Source organism: Haematobia irritans, chromosome 2 (genome assembly GCF_050003625.1).
Source record: "Haematobia irritans isolate KBUSLIRL chromosome 2, ASM5000362v1, whole genome shotgun sequence".
Lineage (NCBI taxonomy): Eukaryota > Metazoa > Arthropoda > Insecta > Diptera > Muscidae > Haematobia > Haematobia irritans.
The window spans coordinates 6,697,489-6,718,727 of NC_134398.1; the positions used below are offsets into that span (position 1 = coordinate 6,697,489).

The following is a 21,239-nucleotide window of genomic DNA, read 5'->3' on the forward strand; positions in this document are numbered from 1 at the left end:
ACGGACCAGCTGTTACAACGTAACCTTACGTTCTTTATAGTTTTGACTATACGTTTTCAATAATTTATTTTGTCAAATATTTTGTCAAAATATTATGTCAAAATTTTATTTCTATAGGAAATATTGTCAAAATTTTATTTCTATAGGTGGGTGTTAAGTTCGAGTTTAGCCGCTAAAGTGAAAACTAAGTCAGCAAAAAAAGGCAAAAAATTATACATATTTGTTGCAAAATTTTTTATAATTTGATGGGGAATAGCCCAAAGCAAATTTTCACAAAGTTTGTATTCCTGAAAGTGGATTAATTAAGAAAAGTAATCGTGAAAAAATGGCGATTTTAGCGGCTAAACTCGAACTTAATATCCACCTTATGCGCTTTACAGACTATCAGTTATTCCGGACGACAGTGCTCGTGTCGAACATATCCCATATATTGTCCGAAGGCATAATCGATACTGCTGCATGTTTATGGGATCGATAACACATTTACCGATTATTTAGTCATCGCCGACAAGTCGTATCGATCCGACACATTGTAAGATTCTTTACAAACACCAACATTCCGTCCGGAATAACTGATAGTCTGTAAAGCGCATAAGTGACTCTTAACATACATAAAGAGCAAGAAAGCAAACTGAAAAAATGAATTAAATGAACAAACTTTGAACAGATTGTACAACTCGTGTCTTTGCAAAGCAACATAGATCACGTCGTTGTCGTGATCTATAACTGGTATTATCATCCAAGTGGTTCTCCTGACCCAAGGGATATATATTCATCATCATATTCAGCCAAACAATTCATGGCTAAAATCAAAGTTATCCACATTCATTACTCGTAAATAATGATGTGATGATCTTTTATGTTTGTCATGATTTTGCCACAGGGACCGCGATAGGTACGAATTTTTTGATTTTCTGTCCAAGTTCCCAGCCGGAAAGAAAAGGCTTCGATAGGAGACTGCAATGTGTGTATTTGGAATAGACATGCAGGTAAACATTTGTGGGATTTGTATTTGCGTGGGGCAAATTACGTTTGGCGGTATAATGTAACAACCTGAAAATGAAAAAAAAAAATACAATTTCCCCTTTTGTTTTTTTTTTTACTTCCCAAAGGTGATATCTGGTGGGTATGATATTAGCATTGCATAAAGCAACATTTATCTATCTTTTCCTCCTTTGTATTCTACAACGAAAATTAATGAAAATTATGCGGAACATAACTACCGCATGCTGGTACATAAACATCCAGAATGGAAATTAACGTATTAATTGATTTACAATAAAGAAATAAATAAAATAATTCAATGTGAAAGAATGTAATCGTGAAAAAGTGACGATTTCAGCTCCAACTTAATACCCACCTTTAAACTCTATACATAAAGGTAAGTACTATGTTCGCTTTTCGCATTGAAAATTTCGCGGTTACTTTATTTAAACAGTTCAATATAAAGCAGATAGATTAACTAAATTGATGTACAGTTTCTTGTTCCTCTAGATTTCGGTAAGACTTTACAGGAATATATCTGTTTTCATCTATAATTTTGATTATTTTAGAAAAAGTAATCGCGAAAATAAAGGGATTTTCAACTCGAAAATCGAACATAGTACACACCTTAAGACTCAAAATCTACATTTTAGAGATTTCAAATCTACTTTTTATGAGGCAAATGACAGTTGAAATCTAGTAAAAGTGTATTTCGAAAGTGTAAAGTGAATGATGTATTAAGGTGTGTACTATGCTAACGGTCTTTTGATTACTAAAATTAATTTTTAGACTTGAAATTAATTAATTATTTGAAAAACATTTTAAATTTTAGCATTTTCAGCATTTTAGCATTTTTATATTTATTGAAGAAATTGAGTACTCATTTAATTGTAACGAGTACTCAAAAAATTAGTCAGTAACGAGTACTTGTAATCAAATACTCCTCAAATTATTTAACGTCAATAGCCTCCACCGGTCTCCTCAAATTATTTAACACAGTAGATGGTGGCTAGCAGGCAGGCAACAAGTTAGTTATTAAATTTAGTCGAAAGTTTTTCTTTTGTTCGAATTTTATTTTTTAAAAGTATTATTTTGAAATTTTATTAAACAACGGTACAACTGCAATAGGGACGAACTGCATCTGCCGAAATCGAATAATCGACCTTAAGTCTGCGAGTGAAGTCATCCATTTATAGAAATAATAATGTCGGCTACACGTATACTAAGTGCTGTTGGACAGCTCTCCAGAAGGCAATTAATGCAGAATAAATGCAATCATGGTAAGTACAGAGGATACCTATAACCAGAGAGACACCTTCACAGCTTTGGTCTATGTGAAGAAGTTTTTTTGGATTCCAATCGATTTCATAAATATCGGAAAGCAAACATTTTACTGGACTTTGAACTTTGTACTGTAATAATGAAAAAATAGATCTGTGTGTATGTGTGAATGTTTGTATAATCACCGTCCCCACCAATAATCATCTGTCTGGGTCTAGTTCAGATTGTTGTTTTGTTGCTGCAGTGAGGGAGACAACGAATGCAAGTTGTTGTTGGGCTAACTGTTCAAGTGTTAAGAATTTTGTTGTTAAGAAATGTTGCGATAACGATGATAAGATTGTTGACTTCTTGGACTTTCTTCTAATTTTGGCTTATATTACCCTTTTTCCAATTTTTCCAGTTATTAGCCAAAATATTCGCATGATGTCTGCTGCTGCTACTCTACAAAATATGCGCACCAAAGTTGTCGATGGTGTTCTGGTAGTGACTTTGGACACTCCCGGAGCCAAGGTCAATTCTTTGGGCGAGGCTGTTAGTCAAGAATTCGAACAGGTTCTCAAAGAATTGGAAACCAATGCCCAAGTAAACTCGGCTGTTTTGATCTCGGCAAAGCCCGGTTGTTTTGTTGCCGGTGCCGATATAGGCATGTTGGAGAAATGTCAAAGTGCCGCTGATGCTACTCAAATCTCTCAAGGAGCTCAATGGATGTTCGAACGCATGGAACGTAGCCGTAAACCAATTGTGGCCGCCATCAATGGTGTATGCTTGGGCGGTGGCTTAGAATTGGCTATGGCTTGTCACTATCGCATTGCTACAAAAGACAGGAAAACCAAATTGGGATTGCCCGAAGTGATGTTGGGTCTTTTGCCTGGTGGTGGTGGTACCGTTAGATTGCCAAAATTGGCTGGAATTCCTACGGCTTTGGATATGGAATTGACTGGCAAGCAATTACCTGCAGAAAGAGCAAAGAAAGCCGGTATAGTAGACTTGTTGGTCAATCCTTTGGGTCCTGGCCTGGGACCAGCTGATCAACAGACCATTGAATATTTGGAAAAAGTAGCTGTTCAAGTGGCCAATGATCTTGCAAGCGGTAAATTAAAGGTGAATAGTTATCCAATTTCAATTTCTACCATCACAAAAATCTTAACGAATATTCCTACTTTTCATTTAGGTTAACCGTGAGAAAAGCGGTCTGGTTAATAAAGTCACTGCCATGGTTATGGATACGGAATTCGTTAAGAACAAAATTTTCGATACTGCCCGCAAACAAGTTATGAAAATGACCAATGGCCTCTATCCCGCTCCCTTGAAAATACTCGAAGTTATACGCACCGGTGTGGACAAAGGACCTGATGCTGGCTATGCTGCCGAACGTGAAGGTTTTGGCTATCTTTCTGCCACCCCTGAATCGAAAGGTCTAATGGCTTTATTCCGTGGACAAACCGAGTGTAAAAAGAATCGTTTCGGCAAACCCCAAAGACAAGTAAAGACTATGGGTGTATTGGGTGCCGGTCTCATGGGAGCTGGTATTGTCCAAGTTACTGTGGACAAGGGTGTTAAGACTGTTATGAAAGATGCCACCGATGCTGGCTTGGCCCGTGGTATAGGTCAAGTTCAAAAAGGCTTGGAGACAGCCGTCAAACGCAAACGTATCTCTGCCTTGGAACGTGATCAAGTCCTTGCTAATTTGGTTCCTACGTTGGACTACAATGAATTCAAAGATGCCGATATGGTAATTGAGGCCGTGTTTGAAAATATCGAAATCAAACATCGTGTTATCAAAGAACTTGAAGCTGTAGTACCCAAGCACTGTGTTATTGCCACCAACACGAGTGCCATTCCAATTACAAAAATTGCTGCCGGAAGTTCGCGCCCAGAAAATGTAGTGGGTATGCATTACTTTTCACCTGTGGACAAAATGCAATTGTTGGAAATTATTACGCATCCTGGAACCTCGAAAGACACAATTGCTTCAGCTGTAGCCATGGGCCTTAAACAAGGTAAAGTTGTGATTACCGTTGGAGATGGTCCTGGTTTTTACACTACTCGTATTTTGGCCACCATGTTATCGGAAGCAATTCGGTAAGTACACAAAGACTGTGGGCTGAGGTGATGGGAACTGATATCTTGGTATTACGTAATGTAACCCATATTCATTTTGTTTTATTTGCTTGGGGATTCTGTTGCTATTTTGTAATTGTTTAAGCCTATAGGCTACTGTTGACTTAGACCAGATCATATGTGTAAAATTCCACCGATTTACGCAAATATAATGAATTTTGATCTGTTGCTCGTCGACTCCTATAATGATTACTGCCAGAGATATATATTTTTTTAATTCTTTTAAGTTAATTGGGGACATATTATATTTTCAAACTCGTTGTTCACCTCTATTTGAATCCTTGCAAAATTCGATCCAATCTAAAAGCTTGCTATATGAACATGACACATGGCTATATTGCTAAATAGAATAAAACCAAATGAATATAGGTTAAGAAATCAGCTCTTAATGTCAAATGAATATAGGTTAAGAAATCAGCTCTTAATGTCAGCTTATATGAAGGCTACATAACAAAGTAGTCAACATTGACTACTAAAAAAATCAAGACATTGCGCGAGCATTAACAAAAGAAAAATAATAATTTAAGATACGTCTACATAAAAGTTCATAATGCCAATATTTTTATCAGCACTTGGCAGTAAATTTTCCATAAATATTTGCGATTTTTTTCAATTTCATACTTAAATAGGCTCCGGAAATTTTTGTTTCGGTTTCAATGTATTTTTGAGGAGATAATCTAATTAAAACAACAAACATATGGTCTCATTGCAATCACTATCTTGTGAATAATAAATATGTGTAGTAGCATTACTTACAGGTGATATACCATCGCTGAGGAACGTTTTGATTTTCTGTCGAAATTTCGATCGAAACCTTGGCGATTTGTTTGCAAGGCTGTCGTGCTAAACTTGCTCCATATTGACTCTAAAAAGAAATTATAGCTTTTTTTGAACTGTTCTGTTTTTTTATTTAAAAATAAATAAAAAGCTGGAAAAGAAAGGGAGCCACCGTGGTGCAATGGTTAACATGCCTGCCTTACATACACAAGGTCGTGGGTTCGATTCCTACTTCGACCGAACACCGAAAAATTTTTGGAGCAACTGCAGTTTATGGGCCCCTCACCGATTTGCTTGAAATTAATATATGTTATGTAACTTAGTATGCTGATTCTAACAAGGTAAAATTTTTGTCCCGGAAATACCCGGGTCTTGAGATATAGCCTTCCAAAAGGTCAGCAACAAATTGACATATCTCCTTTGTTTTTGGTCCAATCTAAACAAACTTGGTGTCATATGAAAGCTTATTTTATGCACTTTTATACGCAAAATATATTTTTTAAATATTTAATTTAGTTTGGGAAATATAAATAAAAATAAGAAATGTTTACCCTATTTTTTTGTTATTTTCGTTATATCTCAAAAAGTCTTCGATTACACCCTAGGTTTTTTTATACGCAGTTTGAAAGCCTAAACTCTGGCCTTTCGTTTGATGTATAACATATCTTTATAGGTCCACTCTTAACGAAGTTATTGAGCTTTTATTCTGAGTAGGAACAAAAAAAATGATTATTACTGAAATATTTACCCTTTGGACTCTGTCCATAGGAGAAAGTCTTAAACCCTGGCCGAAGGCCGGCTACTTTTCCCCCCTTGGGATTGCGTTAGCCCACTTTGGACTCTGTCCATAGGAGAAAGTCTTAAACCCCGGCCGAAGGCCGGCTACTTTTCCCCCCTTGGGATTGCGTTAGCCCACTTTGGACTCTGTCCATAGGAGACAGTCTTAAACCCCGGCCGAAGGCCGGCTACTTTTCCCCCCTTGGGATTGCGTTAGCCCACTTTGGACTCTGTCCATAGGAGAAAGTCTTAAACCCCGGCCGAAGGCCGGCTACTTTTCCCCCTTTAAGATTGCGTTAGCCCACTTTGGACTCTGTCCATAGGAGAAAATCTTAAACTCCGGCCGAGTCCAAAGTGGGCTAACGCAATCCCAAGGGGGGAAAAGTAGCCGGCCTTCGGCCGGGGTTTGAGACTTTCTCCTATGGACAGAGTCCAAAGTGGGCTAACGCAATCCCAAGGGGGGAAAAATAGCCGGCCTTCGGCCGGGGTTTAAGACTTTCTCCTATGGACAGAGTCTAAAGTGGGCTAACGCAATCCCAAGGGGGGGAAAGTAGCCGGCCTTCGGCCGGGGTTTAAGACTTTCTCCTATGGACAGAGTCCAAAGTGGGCTAACGCAATCTTAAAGGGGGAAAAGTAGCCGGCCTTCGGCCGGGGTTTAAGACTTTCTCCTATGGACAGAGTCCAAAGTGGGCTAACGCAATCCCAAGGGGGGAAAAGTAGCCGGCCTTCGGCCGGGGTTTAAGACTTTCTCCTATGGACAGAGTCCAAAGGGTAAATATTTCAGTAATAATCATTTTTTTTTGTTCCTACTCAGAATAAAAGCTCAATAACTTCGTTAAGAGTGGACCTATAAAGATATGTTATACATCAAACGAAAGGCCAGAGTTTAGGCTTTCAAACTGCGTATAATCGAAGACTTTTTGAGATATAACGAAAATAACAAAAAAATAGGGTAAAAATTTCTTATTTTTATTTATATCTCCCAAACTAAATTAAATATTTAAAAAATATATTTTGCGTATAAAAGTGCATAAAATAAGCTTTCATATGACACCAAGTTTGTTTAGATTGGACCAAAAACAAAGGAGATATATCCAGTTTTTATTGACCCTTTGGAGGGCTATATCTCAAGACCCGGGTATTTCCGGGACAAAAATTTTACCTTGTTAGAATCAGCATACTAAGTTACATAACATATATTAATTTCAAGCAAATCGGTGAGGGGCCCATAAACTGCAGTTTAGCCTAATAATGCGGAAGGAATTAGGTTTTGGGAAAGGGGGGTAGAGGTAAAGGGAAAATTAATCTACACGTTTTAAGGAGATAGGTCCACAATAGGTGTACAATTGTTCAATTAAAATTAAAATATTTTTAGAATCGAAGGATATAAATGTATGGGAACTGTATCGCAATATAAGCCTCTGTCAGGGGTGTATATACAACGAATCAAAATTGTGACCTATATAAATATTATATAAGTCTGTGGAGTCGAGTCAGTTTTGCTCGACTCCGACTCCAGCATTTCTTATTAGCCTCGACTCCGACTCCGGAGTCGACTCTAGGTGGTATACCTAAATCTCATTTTAACAGTATTCCAATTGTAATTTTAAGGTGTAGTGTTCCAAAAATAGACCGATATAAGTATTCTAATTTGCCATATGTGTTTATATGTCCTAAAGAACCCTAATTTTAAATATTGATACGACTCGACGACAAATCTCAGCATTTTAGAGATGTAAAGAACTCTACATTTTAATGTCAGGCCAATAAATTAAACTACGACGCAAGACTATATAGAGACCACATCAAAATATGTGTAGATACCAGAATTTCCAGTATATGTATTTATAAAAACAAAAAATAATTAGGCTTCCAGATGTTTAAGAAGTAAAATCCTGGTCTATATAGGCATTTTATAAAAATAAAAACAGGTGACAGGAATAGCTGGACAGTTACGAATATTGTTTCTATAGAAATAAAATGGTGAAATATCGATTTATAAATGGTCTATCAGTTACGGACATTAGAGGCCATTAATTTAATGTAAAGAATTTCGAGCGGCTTTGATGAAGCAAACATTCTCCCAAAAGACCGGCTCAGATGGCACGTTGGCAGAGGTTTAATTTAAAATTTCAGCTTCTAAGGACATCGGGTCGACGGAAAATTTCCGCATTTATTTATAGATCTCAAATAACTCTAAATTCAAATTTTCTGATAAATCTTAGACTGGGAAAAACTTCTTAAAACAAATCGGAAGATGGGTTTATATGTAGGTGCTATATCACTAAATTGTCCGGTGTGACCCATCTTCGAACTCAACATGCCTGCCAAAAAAATTTAGAACGTTAGGTTCTACTGCTATATTACCTTCAAATTGTACCTTTATCAAGAGTACATATAGGGTCAAAAATCGATATTTTAATATGTTAAAAATGGGGAATACAATTGATTAATTCATCACATATTCTAGTAAAACAATCTTTTTATATCACCGTGAAATTTCACCATATAAATACAATTTGAATGGCCTGAAATCCATTAATTCGTTTTTCGTTGTTCGATTGAAAACCCTAATGGAATCTAATTTGTCGAAATATTTCTTTAGTTACAAAGATAGGAAGTGTTTTTCAAAGTTTGTTTCGCCGGAGTCGGAGTCGAGCAAAATTTCTAAGACTCCGGCAAAATCTTCAGACTCCGGCTCCAAGACTCCGACTCCACAGCCCTGATATAAGGTCTATAACAAAGCGCATTTTCATGTAGCTCAAAGTTATTATTCGATTTGATACCATACCATAGAATATATGTCTACAATTGTCTTCCTCCCTAAAATTCTTAAAAATTATAAAAAATGCATTCTATGTTCCTTTTTTTTTTGTTTTCATTTCAGTCTTCTCCAAGAAGGTGTGGATCCAAAGGAACTTGATGCTCTATCGAAGAAATTCGGTTTCCCCGTTGGTGCTGCTACCTTGGCCGATGAAGTTGGTATTGATGTTGGCTCCCACATTGCAGTTGACCTTTCCAAATCATTCGGTGAACGATTCAGCGGTGGCAATTTACAAGTTATGCAGGACATGGTTTTGGCTGGTTTCTTGGGTCGCAAATCAGGCAAAGGTATTTTCATGTATGACAGCAAGACAAAAGGAAGCCGCCCCATTAACGTGCAAGCTCTTGAAATTCTAAAACAAAAGTATGCCTTAGTACCCAAAGGTGCCAATTCGCCCGAAGATCAGACCTTGCGTATGGTCTCACGTTTTGTCAACGAAGCTGTTCTCTGCCTCGAAGAGAAAATCCTACACAATCCCTTGGAAGGTGATGTTGGTGCCGTTTTCGGTTTAGGCTTCCCACCATTCTCTGGGGGTCCCTTCCGTTGGGTAGATCACTATACGGCCGCCAAATTGGTAGACAAAATGAATTCGTATGCTGATCTGTTTGGAGCTCCCTTCAAACCTGCCCAAACCCTGGTTGACATGGCCAAAGACCCCTCCAAGAAGTTCTATCCCAAGAATACGGGAGCCAACTCGAAATTGTAGACTATAAAACCATAGGTTACTTATTCTCTAAGTTCAAAGTCCCCTCCTGTGTGGAACACAGCGAGATAGTCTTATATTCATAATTTCATCAAATATTAAAAACTGTTTTGTATTGCTTTCCTCTCATCCCGCCCCATACCGTGATGGGGTTTCGCCAAGTTGCTATTATCAATTGATTTTGCTGCATTTAAATTTCTTGTTCGAAATCTTTTGTTGTTGTTTTTTTTTGTATTATTGTACCCGCGCAAAGTTCTCAAAAATATATTTTCCATTCATTGTAAAATTATTTTTAAAACACTTCTTTTTTTTAATTTTATTCTCACATCTTTTAGACTGAAATAATAAAAAAGAACAACAAATTTGATTACATTACACCTACTGTGGTTGTTGTTGAGCAACGACGTTATCATCTAATTTTGTGTAAACAATTAGTATAGAATTTAGACTAAATAATCTTGATTAGAAGAAGATGCTGCATCTACTTGTGCCAATCTCCTCGGGAGGAATTTCGCCGTGTCTTAGCATTGGGGGTTTGACTAGTCACATTAGCATTATTTGTACTTCGTTGTTCAAGGGGATAGCGTTCCACCACATCATCGATCAGTTCCAGTATACCAATTTTCAATTTACGTTTTTGATGCGGTGTTAGCCCGGAGATGTCCGGCAGTATACTGCGAAAGAATTCCATATCGGCCTGTTCGCCTGCATACATATGCATTTGAGCTGTGGTGGTCGCCTCACTGGCATGGCACTCGGTTTTTATACGTTTGGGCTCATGGAGAAAATCATGATGGGAATCTTGGCGGATATTTGAGTTTGCGTAGGGAATTTCTTGGGCCACACCATCGGGTGTCCTCAGCTCCGACAGCTGGACATCAGGTATAAAATTCTGCATAGTATTGGCACTTGCCGTATCACTTAGTGGCGGTGAGGAACGATGATGATGATGATGCTGTTGCATATGTAAGCTGGCCGTAATGGCCGGATTAAAAGCGTCTATAGTTTCCTCATCTTCGTTATCGGACAAAGAATGTTTCACACCCAAATGATGATTATTGAATTTTAACTGAGACTGATTGGCTGTGGCCATACCTTGCAATGTTGTTGATATTGCATTGTTCTGTTGTTGTGTTTGCTGCTGTTCCTGTTGTTGTTGTTGTTGCAACTGTTGCTGCTGCTGTGAATATTGATATAGCGTTGCTAGGCTACTGTTACCATCCAAGGAATTACGTGTCGACTTGAGAAATGGCAATAAAAATGCCATATGCTCGGTAAGGTAATAGGGTTTATGTTGCGGATCATTACCACTCTGTTGTTTAATATATCGAGAGAGGCATGCTCGTAGGTTACGCCAGCGCTCCTTACAATGAATGACTGAAAAGCAAAACAAAAGACGGATAATGTAAGTATGTATTGGAATTTTGGAAGAGTTGTTTAAAAGGTTCGTAATTTAATGTGGACTTATTTCGATTATTTTTTTCAATTTAGGCGTGACACTTTGGATTTCGACATTTAAAGACGCTTGGAGGAAGATTTTGGTCAATATAAATAATCGATTGTACCGCAAAGCCGATTTTAAATTTTCAAAATGTGAACTTGTAGCATTTTTGGGTATTTCGCAACTCGGCTATATAAGTAAGGTCCTTGGTAATTGTGCCAAAAATGACATTGTTTCTGCTTGAATTTTTTTTCTTTGGAGGTAAGCGAGTGTATTTTATAGAGAAAAAGTAAAGTAAAAATTTTTCGGAATGCGTTTTGTTTTCGAGATATCGATCCTTATGCTTTGAGACTTCCTTCTATGGACAGAGTTAAAAGTGGGCTAAAATGATACGCATGTTAGTCCTTGAGCCTATAGAAAGGGTCCAAAGAACCAAAATAGTTATGCGTGGACTGTTTGCAAAATTTTCACTAGTATTTTAGTGAAAAAAAAAAATAATTTTTAAGGCCTTACCCAAGGGTTTTTTCTAAAGTTTGATTCTTTTTATTGAATTTGCAATGTACCTGAAATTTGCTTTAATATGAGTACCATTTTGCTTATATGAGTAAGGGTCCAACATTTTGAAGGGCGCAGGACTCTCCTCCATGGCCATGAGGCTTATTTATATTCAAACTATACACTTTATTTCCTTTTATTTGGATGCCTTATTATGTTTGGGTAGATTTTGTGCGTTGGATAGCAAATCCTATGTTAGCAATAATGGGAACTCAATGACAATAGACCTCCTTTTTATACAATAAGGGTGATTGAAGGGCGATTGAAGTGTTTGGGATTGAACCCATGACGAATTGCATGCAAGGCGGACATGTTAACCATAGCATCATGGTGACTCCGGGGCCTATAACTCGGAAGATAGACATTTCTGACAAGTGGTACACTTTGTGTTCCAAACATGTTTGACACAATTGGTAGAATTCTACCAAAATTGGTAGATTTTTTATTGATTGGTAGAATTCTTGATGTTTTGGTAGATTTTGCAAAATATTCCTAAGAGGTACTTTACAAATTTTTATAGAAAAAATATTTTGAGAATTTTTTATTTAGAAAAAAAAAAACAATTTGAGAAAATTTTCTCTAGAAGTATAATTTTGAGAAAATTTTCAATAGAAAAAAATTGAGACAGAAATAAAATTTTGAGAAAATTGTCTATAGAAAACTAATTTGAGAACATTTTCTATAGAAAAAAATTTGAGAAAATTTTCTATAGAAATAAAATCTTGAGAAAATTTCCTATAGAAATGAAATTTTGAGAAAGATTACTATAGAAATAAAACTTTGAGAATTTTTTTTTTATAGAAAAAAACAATCTGAAAAAAATTTTTATAGAAAAAACAATTTGAGAAGATTTTTTTATAGAAAAAACAATTTGAGAAAATTTTCTATAGAAATAAAATTTAAAAAAAAATCTATAGAAATATAATTTTGAGAGAATTTTCTATAGAAATAAATTCTTGAGAAAATTTCCTATAGAAATGAAATTTTGAGAATTTTTTTTTTATAGAAAAAAAAAAACAATTTGAAAAAAAATTTTATAGAAAAAAACAATAAAAAGTAAAATCTTGAGAAAATTTCCTATAGAAATGAAATTTTGAGAAATTTTTTTTATAGAAAAACCAATTTGAGAGAATTTTTTATAGAAAAAACAATTTGAGAAGATTTTTTTTATAGAAAAAACAATTTGAGAAAATTTTCTATAGAAATAAAATTTTAAGAAAATTTTCTAGATGTACTTTACAAATTTTTATAGAAAAAATATTTTGAGAATTTTTTTTTTTAGAAAAAAACAATTTGAGAAAATTTTCTCTAGAAATATAATTTTGAGAAAATTTTGTATAGAAAAAAAATGGGACAATTTTCTATAGAAATAAAATACTGAGAAAATTGTCTATAGAAACAAATTTGAGAAAATTTTCTATAGAAATAAAATCTTGAGAAAATTTCCTATAGAAATGAAATTTTGAGAAAGATTACATAGAAAAAAATTTCACGAACATTTTTCCAATTAAAATCTTAATTGAGTTTTAAAAAATATTCAATTAAAAATTTTATTGAATCAACAAATTTTACAATTGAAATAAAAATCAATAACACAAATTAATAGTATCAATTAATTTTTTAATTGGCTGTCAATTAATTTTTTAATTGATACTATCATTTCTGTGATTGAAGACATTTCAATTAAAAAATTAATTGGATCAATTAATTTCGTGATTGATTCAGAAAAAAAATGTTGTGTGTACTATAGAAATAAAACTTTGAGATTTTTTTTATAGAAAAAAACAATTTGAGAAAATTTTTTATAGAAAAAACAATTTGAAGAAATTTTTCTATAGAAATAAAATTTTAAGAAAATTTTCTATAGAAGTAAATTCTTGAGAAAATATTCTATAGAAATAAAATCTTGATAAAATTTCCTATAGAAATGAAATTTTGAGAATTTTTTTTATAGAAAAAAACAATTTGAGAAAATTTTTTATAGAAAAAACAATTTGAGAAGATTTTTTATAGAAAAAACAATTTGAGAAAATTTTCTATAGAAATAAAATTTTAAAAAAAATTTTCTATAGAAATATAATTTTGAGAGAATTTTCTATAGAAATAAATTCTTGAGAAAATTTCCTATAGAAATGAAATTTTGAGAATTTTTTTTTTATAGAAAAAACAATTTGAGAAAATTTTTTATAGAAAAAAAAAAACAATAAAAAGTAAAATCTTGAGAAAATTTCCAATAGAAATGAAATTTTGAGAAAATTTTTTTTATAGAAAAAACAATTTGAGAGAATTTTTTATAGAAAAAAACAATTTGAGAAGATTTTTTTATAGAAAAAACAATTTGAGAAAATTTTCTATAGAAATAAAATTTTAAGAAAATTTTCTATAGAAATATTATTTTGAGAGAATTTTCTATAAAAATAAATTCTTGAGAAAATATTCTATAGATATAAAATTTTGACAAAATTTCCATAGAAATAAAATTTGACAAAATAAGATTTTTTTGTTTGGTAGTTTTTTTGATAAAATTTGCTGCAAATCGAAAATTCTAAGCCTAAAGTAGATTTAAGCCTGTGTTTAACATTTAGATGTATTCTTTACGAAAAAGGATGTGATCAGCTGATTGTAATGGCCAACCTATTTTAAATTCAGGTCATAAGTATAGTAATTTTATAGTACGGTAAAATTAGGTCAAGTGGTCTCACACGACTATACTCAATTTTAAAAATAGTTTTTTTTTTTGTCTAAATATAATTTTCACAATATTATTTAGATTATTCCAAAAGTATCTATACTCACCACTTTCTTTGGTTTCCAATGATATTTGATACCAGGCCTTCTCTTGATTATCACGATTTCGATATTCGGGAACCTTTTTGTCATACAAACATTTGTGATTCCTCACCAGATTGACAAAACGTATATTGAAATCCTCATCGGTTTGCATGGTGCGAGAAAAATTTCCCGGAGTAGTTGAGGGACCTGGATGATTTAAAATGGGAGTTATGGTGACAGCCCTTTGGGCGGTGGGCGGAGTTGTTACCGTTGTCTCGGTGGTATTAGTCGATGTTGTTGTCGATTGTGTTAGGTTATTTGAATTATTCTCAATTTTTATTGAATTCATATCGTTGGATGTCGTATTGGCTTGTGAGGAGGTGGCTTCGGTATTGTTGTTATCGGTGGTGGCTTTGGTGTTCGCTGTACTAGTACTACTACTATTAGTGGCTGTAGGAACCGAAGTTGTAGTGGTCATTTTTATTTAAAAACGATCCAGTATTCCTTTTTCTTTTTCTTTCCCTTTTCCCTCCCTTTGGCCTAGATCTATGTATTTTCCAGAGCGAAACTATTTTCCTTTTCGCCAGATTGCTGTTTAACACCAGTGGCCGCCTCTGATATTAGTAGAACTGGAAGCAAAACAAACAAGTGTCTCTTCTATCTATCGGTGGTGGTCTGCGTATGCGACTGCGGCGGTTGTGTAATAACTAACTGAAATAAAAAAATATGAAAACAACATTTTTTAGTAACTGTCGACAGTGGGTTTAAATTCAAATTTTTGTTAACATAATTCAAAACAAACAACAAGTTTGTGCTCTCCTCATTCGTATCTCATAGATGGGGGCATTGTGTGGTTCGTTGATTTACACTTCATGTATGAATGTGTATGTGTCCGTAAGAGGCGCGCGCTTTTCTAACAATGTTTTTGTTGTCGTTTTATCTCTGCATAACATACACAGCCCCCAATCTGGAGGAGTTCGTCGCTGCTGTTGACGTTGTCATATATCTACCATACACCTGTCTGTTTTGAACTGTTGTATGTTTTCTCACTCTCTCTCAGTCATGAAAGCTTTTTGTGTTGTTGGAAGAGACAAAAGATGTTGGCCTAAGAGATGAGTGGTAAGATATGGCTGGTGAAGTACATGCAAGAGGTACCAAATTGTACACGAAAAGTTCCATTGTTCTATATAAACAACATATAAAACAATGTTTATTGACTTTTGGACTATTTTTAAGCCAAAATGAGTTTTTTTTTAAGATTTTAACGTAATCGTTAGTAAAAAATTTGTACGAGAATTTTCCAATAAGTTCTTAAGCTACGAAAAGGTGAAAATGTATTTTCAATATAGTGATTGTTTGACCCGATACACATGGTACAGCGATTCTTGAAACAATTAAACTTAGGTCACACAGTTTAAACACTCTTTGACTTTGTTGCGGGGTTTACATTTCAAAAATGGGATCACAGACACGGTTGCCACAATTGGTAGAATTCTAACAAAAATGGTAGATTTTTTACTGCTTGGTCGATGTTTAGAATTCTTTGTTTTGTTAGATTTTTCAAAATATTCCTCTCCTGCTAAGAGGTACAAATAACAAAGAGGTACTTCACAAAAAAGAAATCAAATTTTCTACAGAAATAAAATTTTGACAACATTTTCTTTAGAAATAAAATTTTGACAAAATTTTCTATAGAAATAAAATTTTGACAAAATTTTCTATAGAAATAAAATTTTGACAATATTTTCTATAGAAATAAAATTTTGACAAAATTTTCTAGAGAAATAAAATTTTGACAATATTTTCTATAGCAAGAAAATTTTGACAATATTTTCTATAGCAAGAATTTTTTGACAAAATTTTCTATAGAAATAAAATGTTGACAAAATTTTCTATAGTAATAAAATTTTGCCAATATTTTCTATAGAAATAAAATTTATATATAGCAAAAAATTTTTGACAATATTTTCTATAGCAAGAAATTTTTGACAATATTTTCTTTAGAAATAAAATTTGACAAAATTTTCTTTAGAAAGAAAATTTTGACAAAATTTTCTGTAGAAATAAAATGTTGACAAAATTTTCTATAGAAATAAAATATTGACAAAATTTTCTATAGAAATAAAATATTGACAAAATTTTCTATAGAAATAAAATGTTGACAAAATTTTCTATAGAAATACATTTTTGACAAAATTTTCTATAGAAATAAAATTTTAACAATATTTGCTATAGCAAGAAATTTTTGACAAAATTTTCTATAGAAATAAAATGTTGACAAAATTTTCTATAGATATAAAATTTTGACAAAATTTTCTATAGAAATTAAATTTTGACAAAATTTTCTATAGAAATAAAATTTTAACAATATTTGCTATAGCAAGAAATTTTTGACAAAATTTTCTTTAGAAATAAAATTTTGACAAAATTTTCTATGGAAATAACATTTTGACAATATTTTCTATAGCAAGAAATTTTTGACAATATTTTCTATAGCAAAAATTTTTTGACAAAATTTTCTATAGAAATAAAATTTTGACAAAATTTTCTATAGTAATAAAATTTTGCCAATATTTTCTATAGAAATAAAATTTATATATAGCAAAAAATTTTTGACAATATTTTCTATAGCAAGAAATTTTTGACAATATTTTCTTTAGAAATAAAATTTGACAAAATTTTCTATAGAAAGAAAATTTTGACAAAATTTTCTATAGAAATAAAATGTTGACAAAATTTTCTATAGAAATAAAATGTTGACAAAATTTTCTATAGAAATAAAATTTTGACAAAATTTTCTATAGAAATTAAATTTTGACAAAATTTTCTATAGAAATAAAATGTTGACAAAATTTTCTATAGAAATAAATTTTTGACAAAATTTTCTATAGAAATAAAATTTTGACAATATTTTCTATAGAAATTAAATTTTGACAAAATTTTCTATAGAAATAAAATGTTGACAAAATTTTCTATAGAAATAAAATTTTGACAAAATTTTCTATAGAAATAAAATGTTGACAAAATTTTCTATAGAAATAAATTTTTGACAAAATTTTCTATAGAAATAAAATTTTGACAATATTTTCTTTAGAAATAAATATTTGCTATAGGAAGAAATTTTTGACAAAATTTTCTTTAGAAATAAAATTTTGACAAAATTTTCTATGGAAATAACATTTTGACAAAATTTTCTATAGAAATTAAATTTTGACAAAATTTTCTATAGAAATAAAATGTTGACAAAATTTTCTATAGAAATAAAATTTTGACAAAATTTTCTATAGAAATAAAATGTTGACAAAATTTTCTATAGAAATAAATTTTTGACAAAATTTTCTATAGAAATAAAATTTTGACAATATTTTCTTTAGAAATAAAATTTTGACAAAATTTTCTATATTTACAAAACCTTCTATGGAAAAAAATTGAATAAAATTTTCTATTGAAATAAAATTTTTAAAAATATATAATAATCCCAAAAATTTTATCAAAAACTTCAAAATACGATTTTTTTTAAATTTGGTCGATTTTTTGTAAAATTTTCTTCAAATGTGATCACAGACCACTGATGTTATTTTTCGATTTTTTCTAAAATATTTTGTCATCTGCTTCTACACGCGATCTCGAAAATCGATTTTGATCTGGTTGACATTTTGTTAAAAGGCGTTTTCCAAAATATACTTAACAATAGTAAATTGCTTTTTTATGATACTTTTGCATCAGGCAGTGAGACTATCAGGCAAAAGCTCTCATTACCAAATAATCTTGGAAGTAATTTTAAAATATATAAACCATTTTCACGTAGCTCCGTTAGGCTTTAACTGCCAGTTAATAGAATGTAAATTGCAAATATCATCTCTTCGGTTACTTTAACAGAGAAATTTTCAGCAGTTAAGTTTCTAACTGGCATATGGAATATACAGACAACATGACAGATATGTCCATAGTACGGTTTAAAAGTTCGTTAGCTAACGGAGCACTAACGAAGCTTCATGAAAATGGGTTCAATGGAAAACTTTTTTGCTTTCTCGAGAGGAGAAACCTCACTCGTAAAATATCAGTATCATGTATTTCGCTGAGTTGAACAAAATTTTTTAAAATTGGCATGGTGATTCCTTTTGTGATATCTTAGAAATATGCTGATCTCTAGCCATGGCAGCCTTTAGGAGCCACCGTGGTGCAATGGTTAGCATGCCCGCCTTGCATACACAAGGTCGTGGGTTCGATACCTGCTTCGACCGAACACCAAAAATTTTTTCAGCGGTGGATTATCCCACCTCAGTAGTGCTGGTGACATTTCTGAGAGTTTCAAAGCTTCTCTAAGTGGTTTCACTGCAATGTGGAACGCCGTTCGGACTCGGAGGTCCCTTGTCATTGAGCTTAACATGGAATCGGGCAGCACTCAGTGATAAGAGAGAAGTCCACCAATGTGGTAACACAATGGACTGAATAGTCTAAGTGAGCCTAACCTAACCTAACCTTATATGTATACATAAAAAAAATATTTTTTTTCTGGAACGAAATGTGAAACAAACGAACTTTACCTTTGTTATAAAATATTTTCGTTAAAAAGCAAATACATACCAAACGTTAAAATGATTATCCCTAATATGTCTATTTGCTTTCGAAGAAAACCTTTTATTATCAAAAGAAAATTTTGTTTGTCTAAAAATTCCTTCCTCAGAAAAAAGTCTTCTTTCAGTGTAATATATATAAACGATTTCACCCAACATCCCTTCCTTCAATTTAATTGAGTTTTATTGGGAGATATCAAACTTAGTACCAACCTTTACCCATCCAAAAAAACTCATCACTGTTGTTGATATCTCTACTCTGCTGAGAGCTAGGTGTTTAGCTGAGAAATAAACGAAGAGAGAGAGAGAGAGAGCAAAATAACACCAGTTGAGATACTTTGCGTTAGATACAATTGCAGTAAGTTACTGTTTGTTTATGTTAGCCATAATAATGGTGATAGATTGGGTGAATGAGGAATATGTTAATTCTTTTCTATCAAACTATCACTGGGGGTGGTGGGGTGGTTCGGGGGGATTGACATTAGAATGGCGTAAAGCTTTCAATGTGTGTTGACAAAAAAAGCTCTTCCTCAAAAAAACAAAACAACGTCGTACAAAAACGACAATCTTGTGGTTTTGGGTCGTGCCGTCCTCATCGACGCAGCAGCCAAACGTCACGTCAGACTATTTCAACTCACAAATGACAAATAATTTCGTTGAATTTTGTGCTCATTTGCTCTAATGTTGTATTGTTTTGAAGTGAGATTAAATAGGCGACGTCCATTTGCACGACCCATCATATTGAAGGGGCGAGGGGGGGGGGGGTCTATGAAAAATAGCCCTCCGACCATTCATTCTCATGTGTTGATATTGGTTTTTGTGTGTTGACAGTGCGTCCGTATGTTTGATTGTTTGCCCATTTCAACAGAGAGACAACCATAATAGAGGCGATTTCTGTTTTCAATGCTTGGTTTAGGTTACGTTACTTAGCTGTTGTGGTGTTATTTTTGTGTTGGGTACTCTACTCGTATCGTTGTTTTTAGAATGAACTCTTTACTTTTGGTATTGGATGGAAGATTGGTGGTAAGTCACACTGTTGTCACAGTCAATGCTGACGTTCTCGTTGCTTTTGTCGTTATGAATGTATGTTATTTGTGTGCTGTTTATCTGTACATTTGTTTTATTTTCATTCTGTTTGCTTTTCCGCTCTTCTCATATTCAGATGCTCCTACGACTTGCTGTTGTTTTTGTTCGTGCACAGACGACCGACCAACCAACGAACTATTAACATACATATATGATAATAATAATAATAAAATGAAGGCACTAACAAAGCAGTAGCAGCTAAAATAACACTACACAAATAACAAGAACAACAACAACAACGACACAATCATCGACGACTGTTACAACAACATGAAATCTGTATCTGTTCAGAAGAGAATCACCAGTGCTGTGGTTGCTGTTATTGTTGGTGTTGTTGTTGTTGCTATTGTATATTTCTGTTTGCTTGTTTGCTAGCTGCTGCTGCTGCCTCCTCCTCTCTCCCCCTCTCACACTATTCCGTCTTTTGTTATTCAAAGAGCTGCTGCTAGTGTGTTTTTTTTGTTATACTTGTGTGCTTATGCTGCTTCTGCTGATGATTGTGTTCTGGGATTTTTGTTGTTGTTGTTATTGTTTTTCATACATTTTAGTTATCTATACTTTTGTAAAACACACATTTTTCCTCACTGTTTATCTCTTATTTCCTTGTGAATTTTTGTTGTTTGTAGTTAATAGAATTACAAAAAAATTCTTTTGTAACAAATTCCTTATTACACACACACGCACACAAACACCCGCGGAATCACTATCTATAACCATTTACCAAAAACCCTTTTTTTCAAGTGGTGTTTACCTTTTTTTTTTGTCAAAAATTTCCGTTATTGATCATTTCTTCTGCACATTACATTTGAATTGGTTTCAATTTTTGAATATTCAAATAATTTCTAATGCCAATCCGTTGGATACTTTTTAGAAAACTGCTTATGCTGGCACACCAGATGAACAAAACGGTCAACATCTATGTTCGTTTCTATTAACAGCTCGCTCTCCCGCCCGTTGATTACGTGTTGGATGTTTGCTTCTTTCTAGTGTTATGTATATTTTGTCTATTACTATTTGTTTTTTCAATTTTCTTATTTGTTTAACACAAATTCATCAACTGTGTATGGTATGGCGAAGCTTTGCGGTATGTCTGCCTGTCTGTTGGTCGTTTAGTTCAATGTATATTTATTTGACTGATTTTTTATAAGTGGTGACAACAACGAACGAGCGCGGAGTATGTGCTATTAGTCTCACGTACAAAACAACAATGTTTCCGTATCAGTCAAACAGGCAGGCAGGCAGGCAAGGCAACAAATTCAACTAAACAACAAAGCACCAACGAACACAAACAGCTGGTGACAGAGACGTTACGCAGCAGTAACTGTTCCCCACCACCCCATC

The 21,239-nt window shown here is 33.3% G+C and overlaps 2 protein-coding genes and 1 long non-coding RNA gene across 3 annotated transcripts; 2 read left to right on the plus strand and 1 right to left on the minus strand.

Moving 5' to 3' along the window:
* The first annotated feature begins 1,970 nt into the window (after positions 1-1,970).
* Positions 1,971-9,756, plus strand: Mtpalpha (monolysocardiolipin acyltransferase Mtpalpha). Its single transcript, XM_075293227.1, has 4 exons — positions 1,971-2,264; positions 2,666-3,366; positions 3,437-4,347; positions 8,828-9,756. The coding sequence occupies exons 1-4, from the start codon at positions 2,189-2,191 to the stop codon at positions 9,468-9,470; spliced, it is 2,331 nt and encodes a 776-aa protein (XP_075149342.1). The 5' UTR covers positions 1,971-2,188; the 3' UTR covers positions 9,471-9,756.
* Positions 4,358-5,718, plus strand: LOC142223355 (uncharacterized). The gene is made up of 2 exons (XR_012718695.1): positions 4,358-4,755; positions 4,792-5,718. It is a non-coding gene; the product is annotated as an uncharacterized LOC142223355 (long non-coding RNA).
* brwl (brickwall) lies at positions 9,754-21,203 on the minus strand. Its single transcript, XM_075293228.1, has 3 exons — positions 20,650-21,203; positions 14,260-14,946; positions 9,754-10,844 (listed from the first exon to the last, which is right to left on the minus strand). The coding sequence occupies exons 2-3, from the start codon at positions 14,711-14,713 to the stop codon at positions 9,949-9,951; spliced, it is 1,350 nt and encodes a 449-aa protein (XP_075149343.1). The 5' UTR covers positions 14,714-14,946; positions 20,650-21,203; the 3' UTR covers positions 9,754-9,948.
* Between the last annotated feature and the right edge of the window lie 36 nt (positions 21,204-21,239).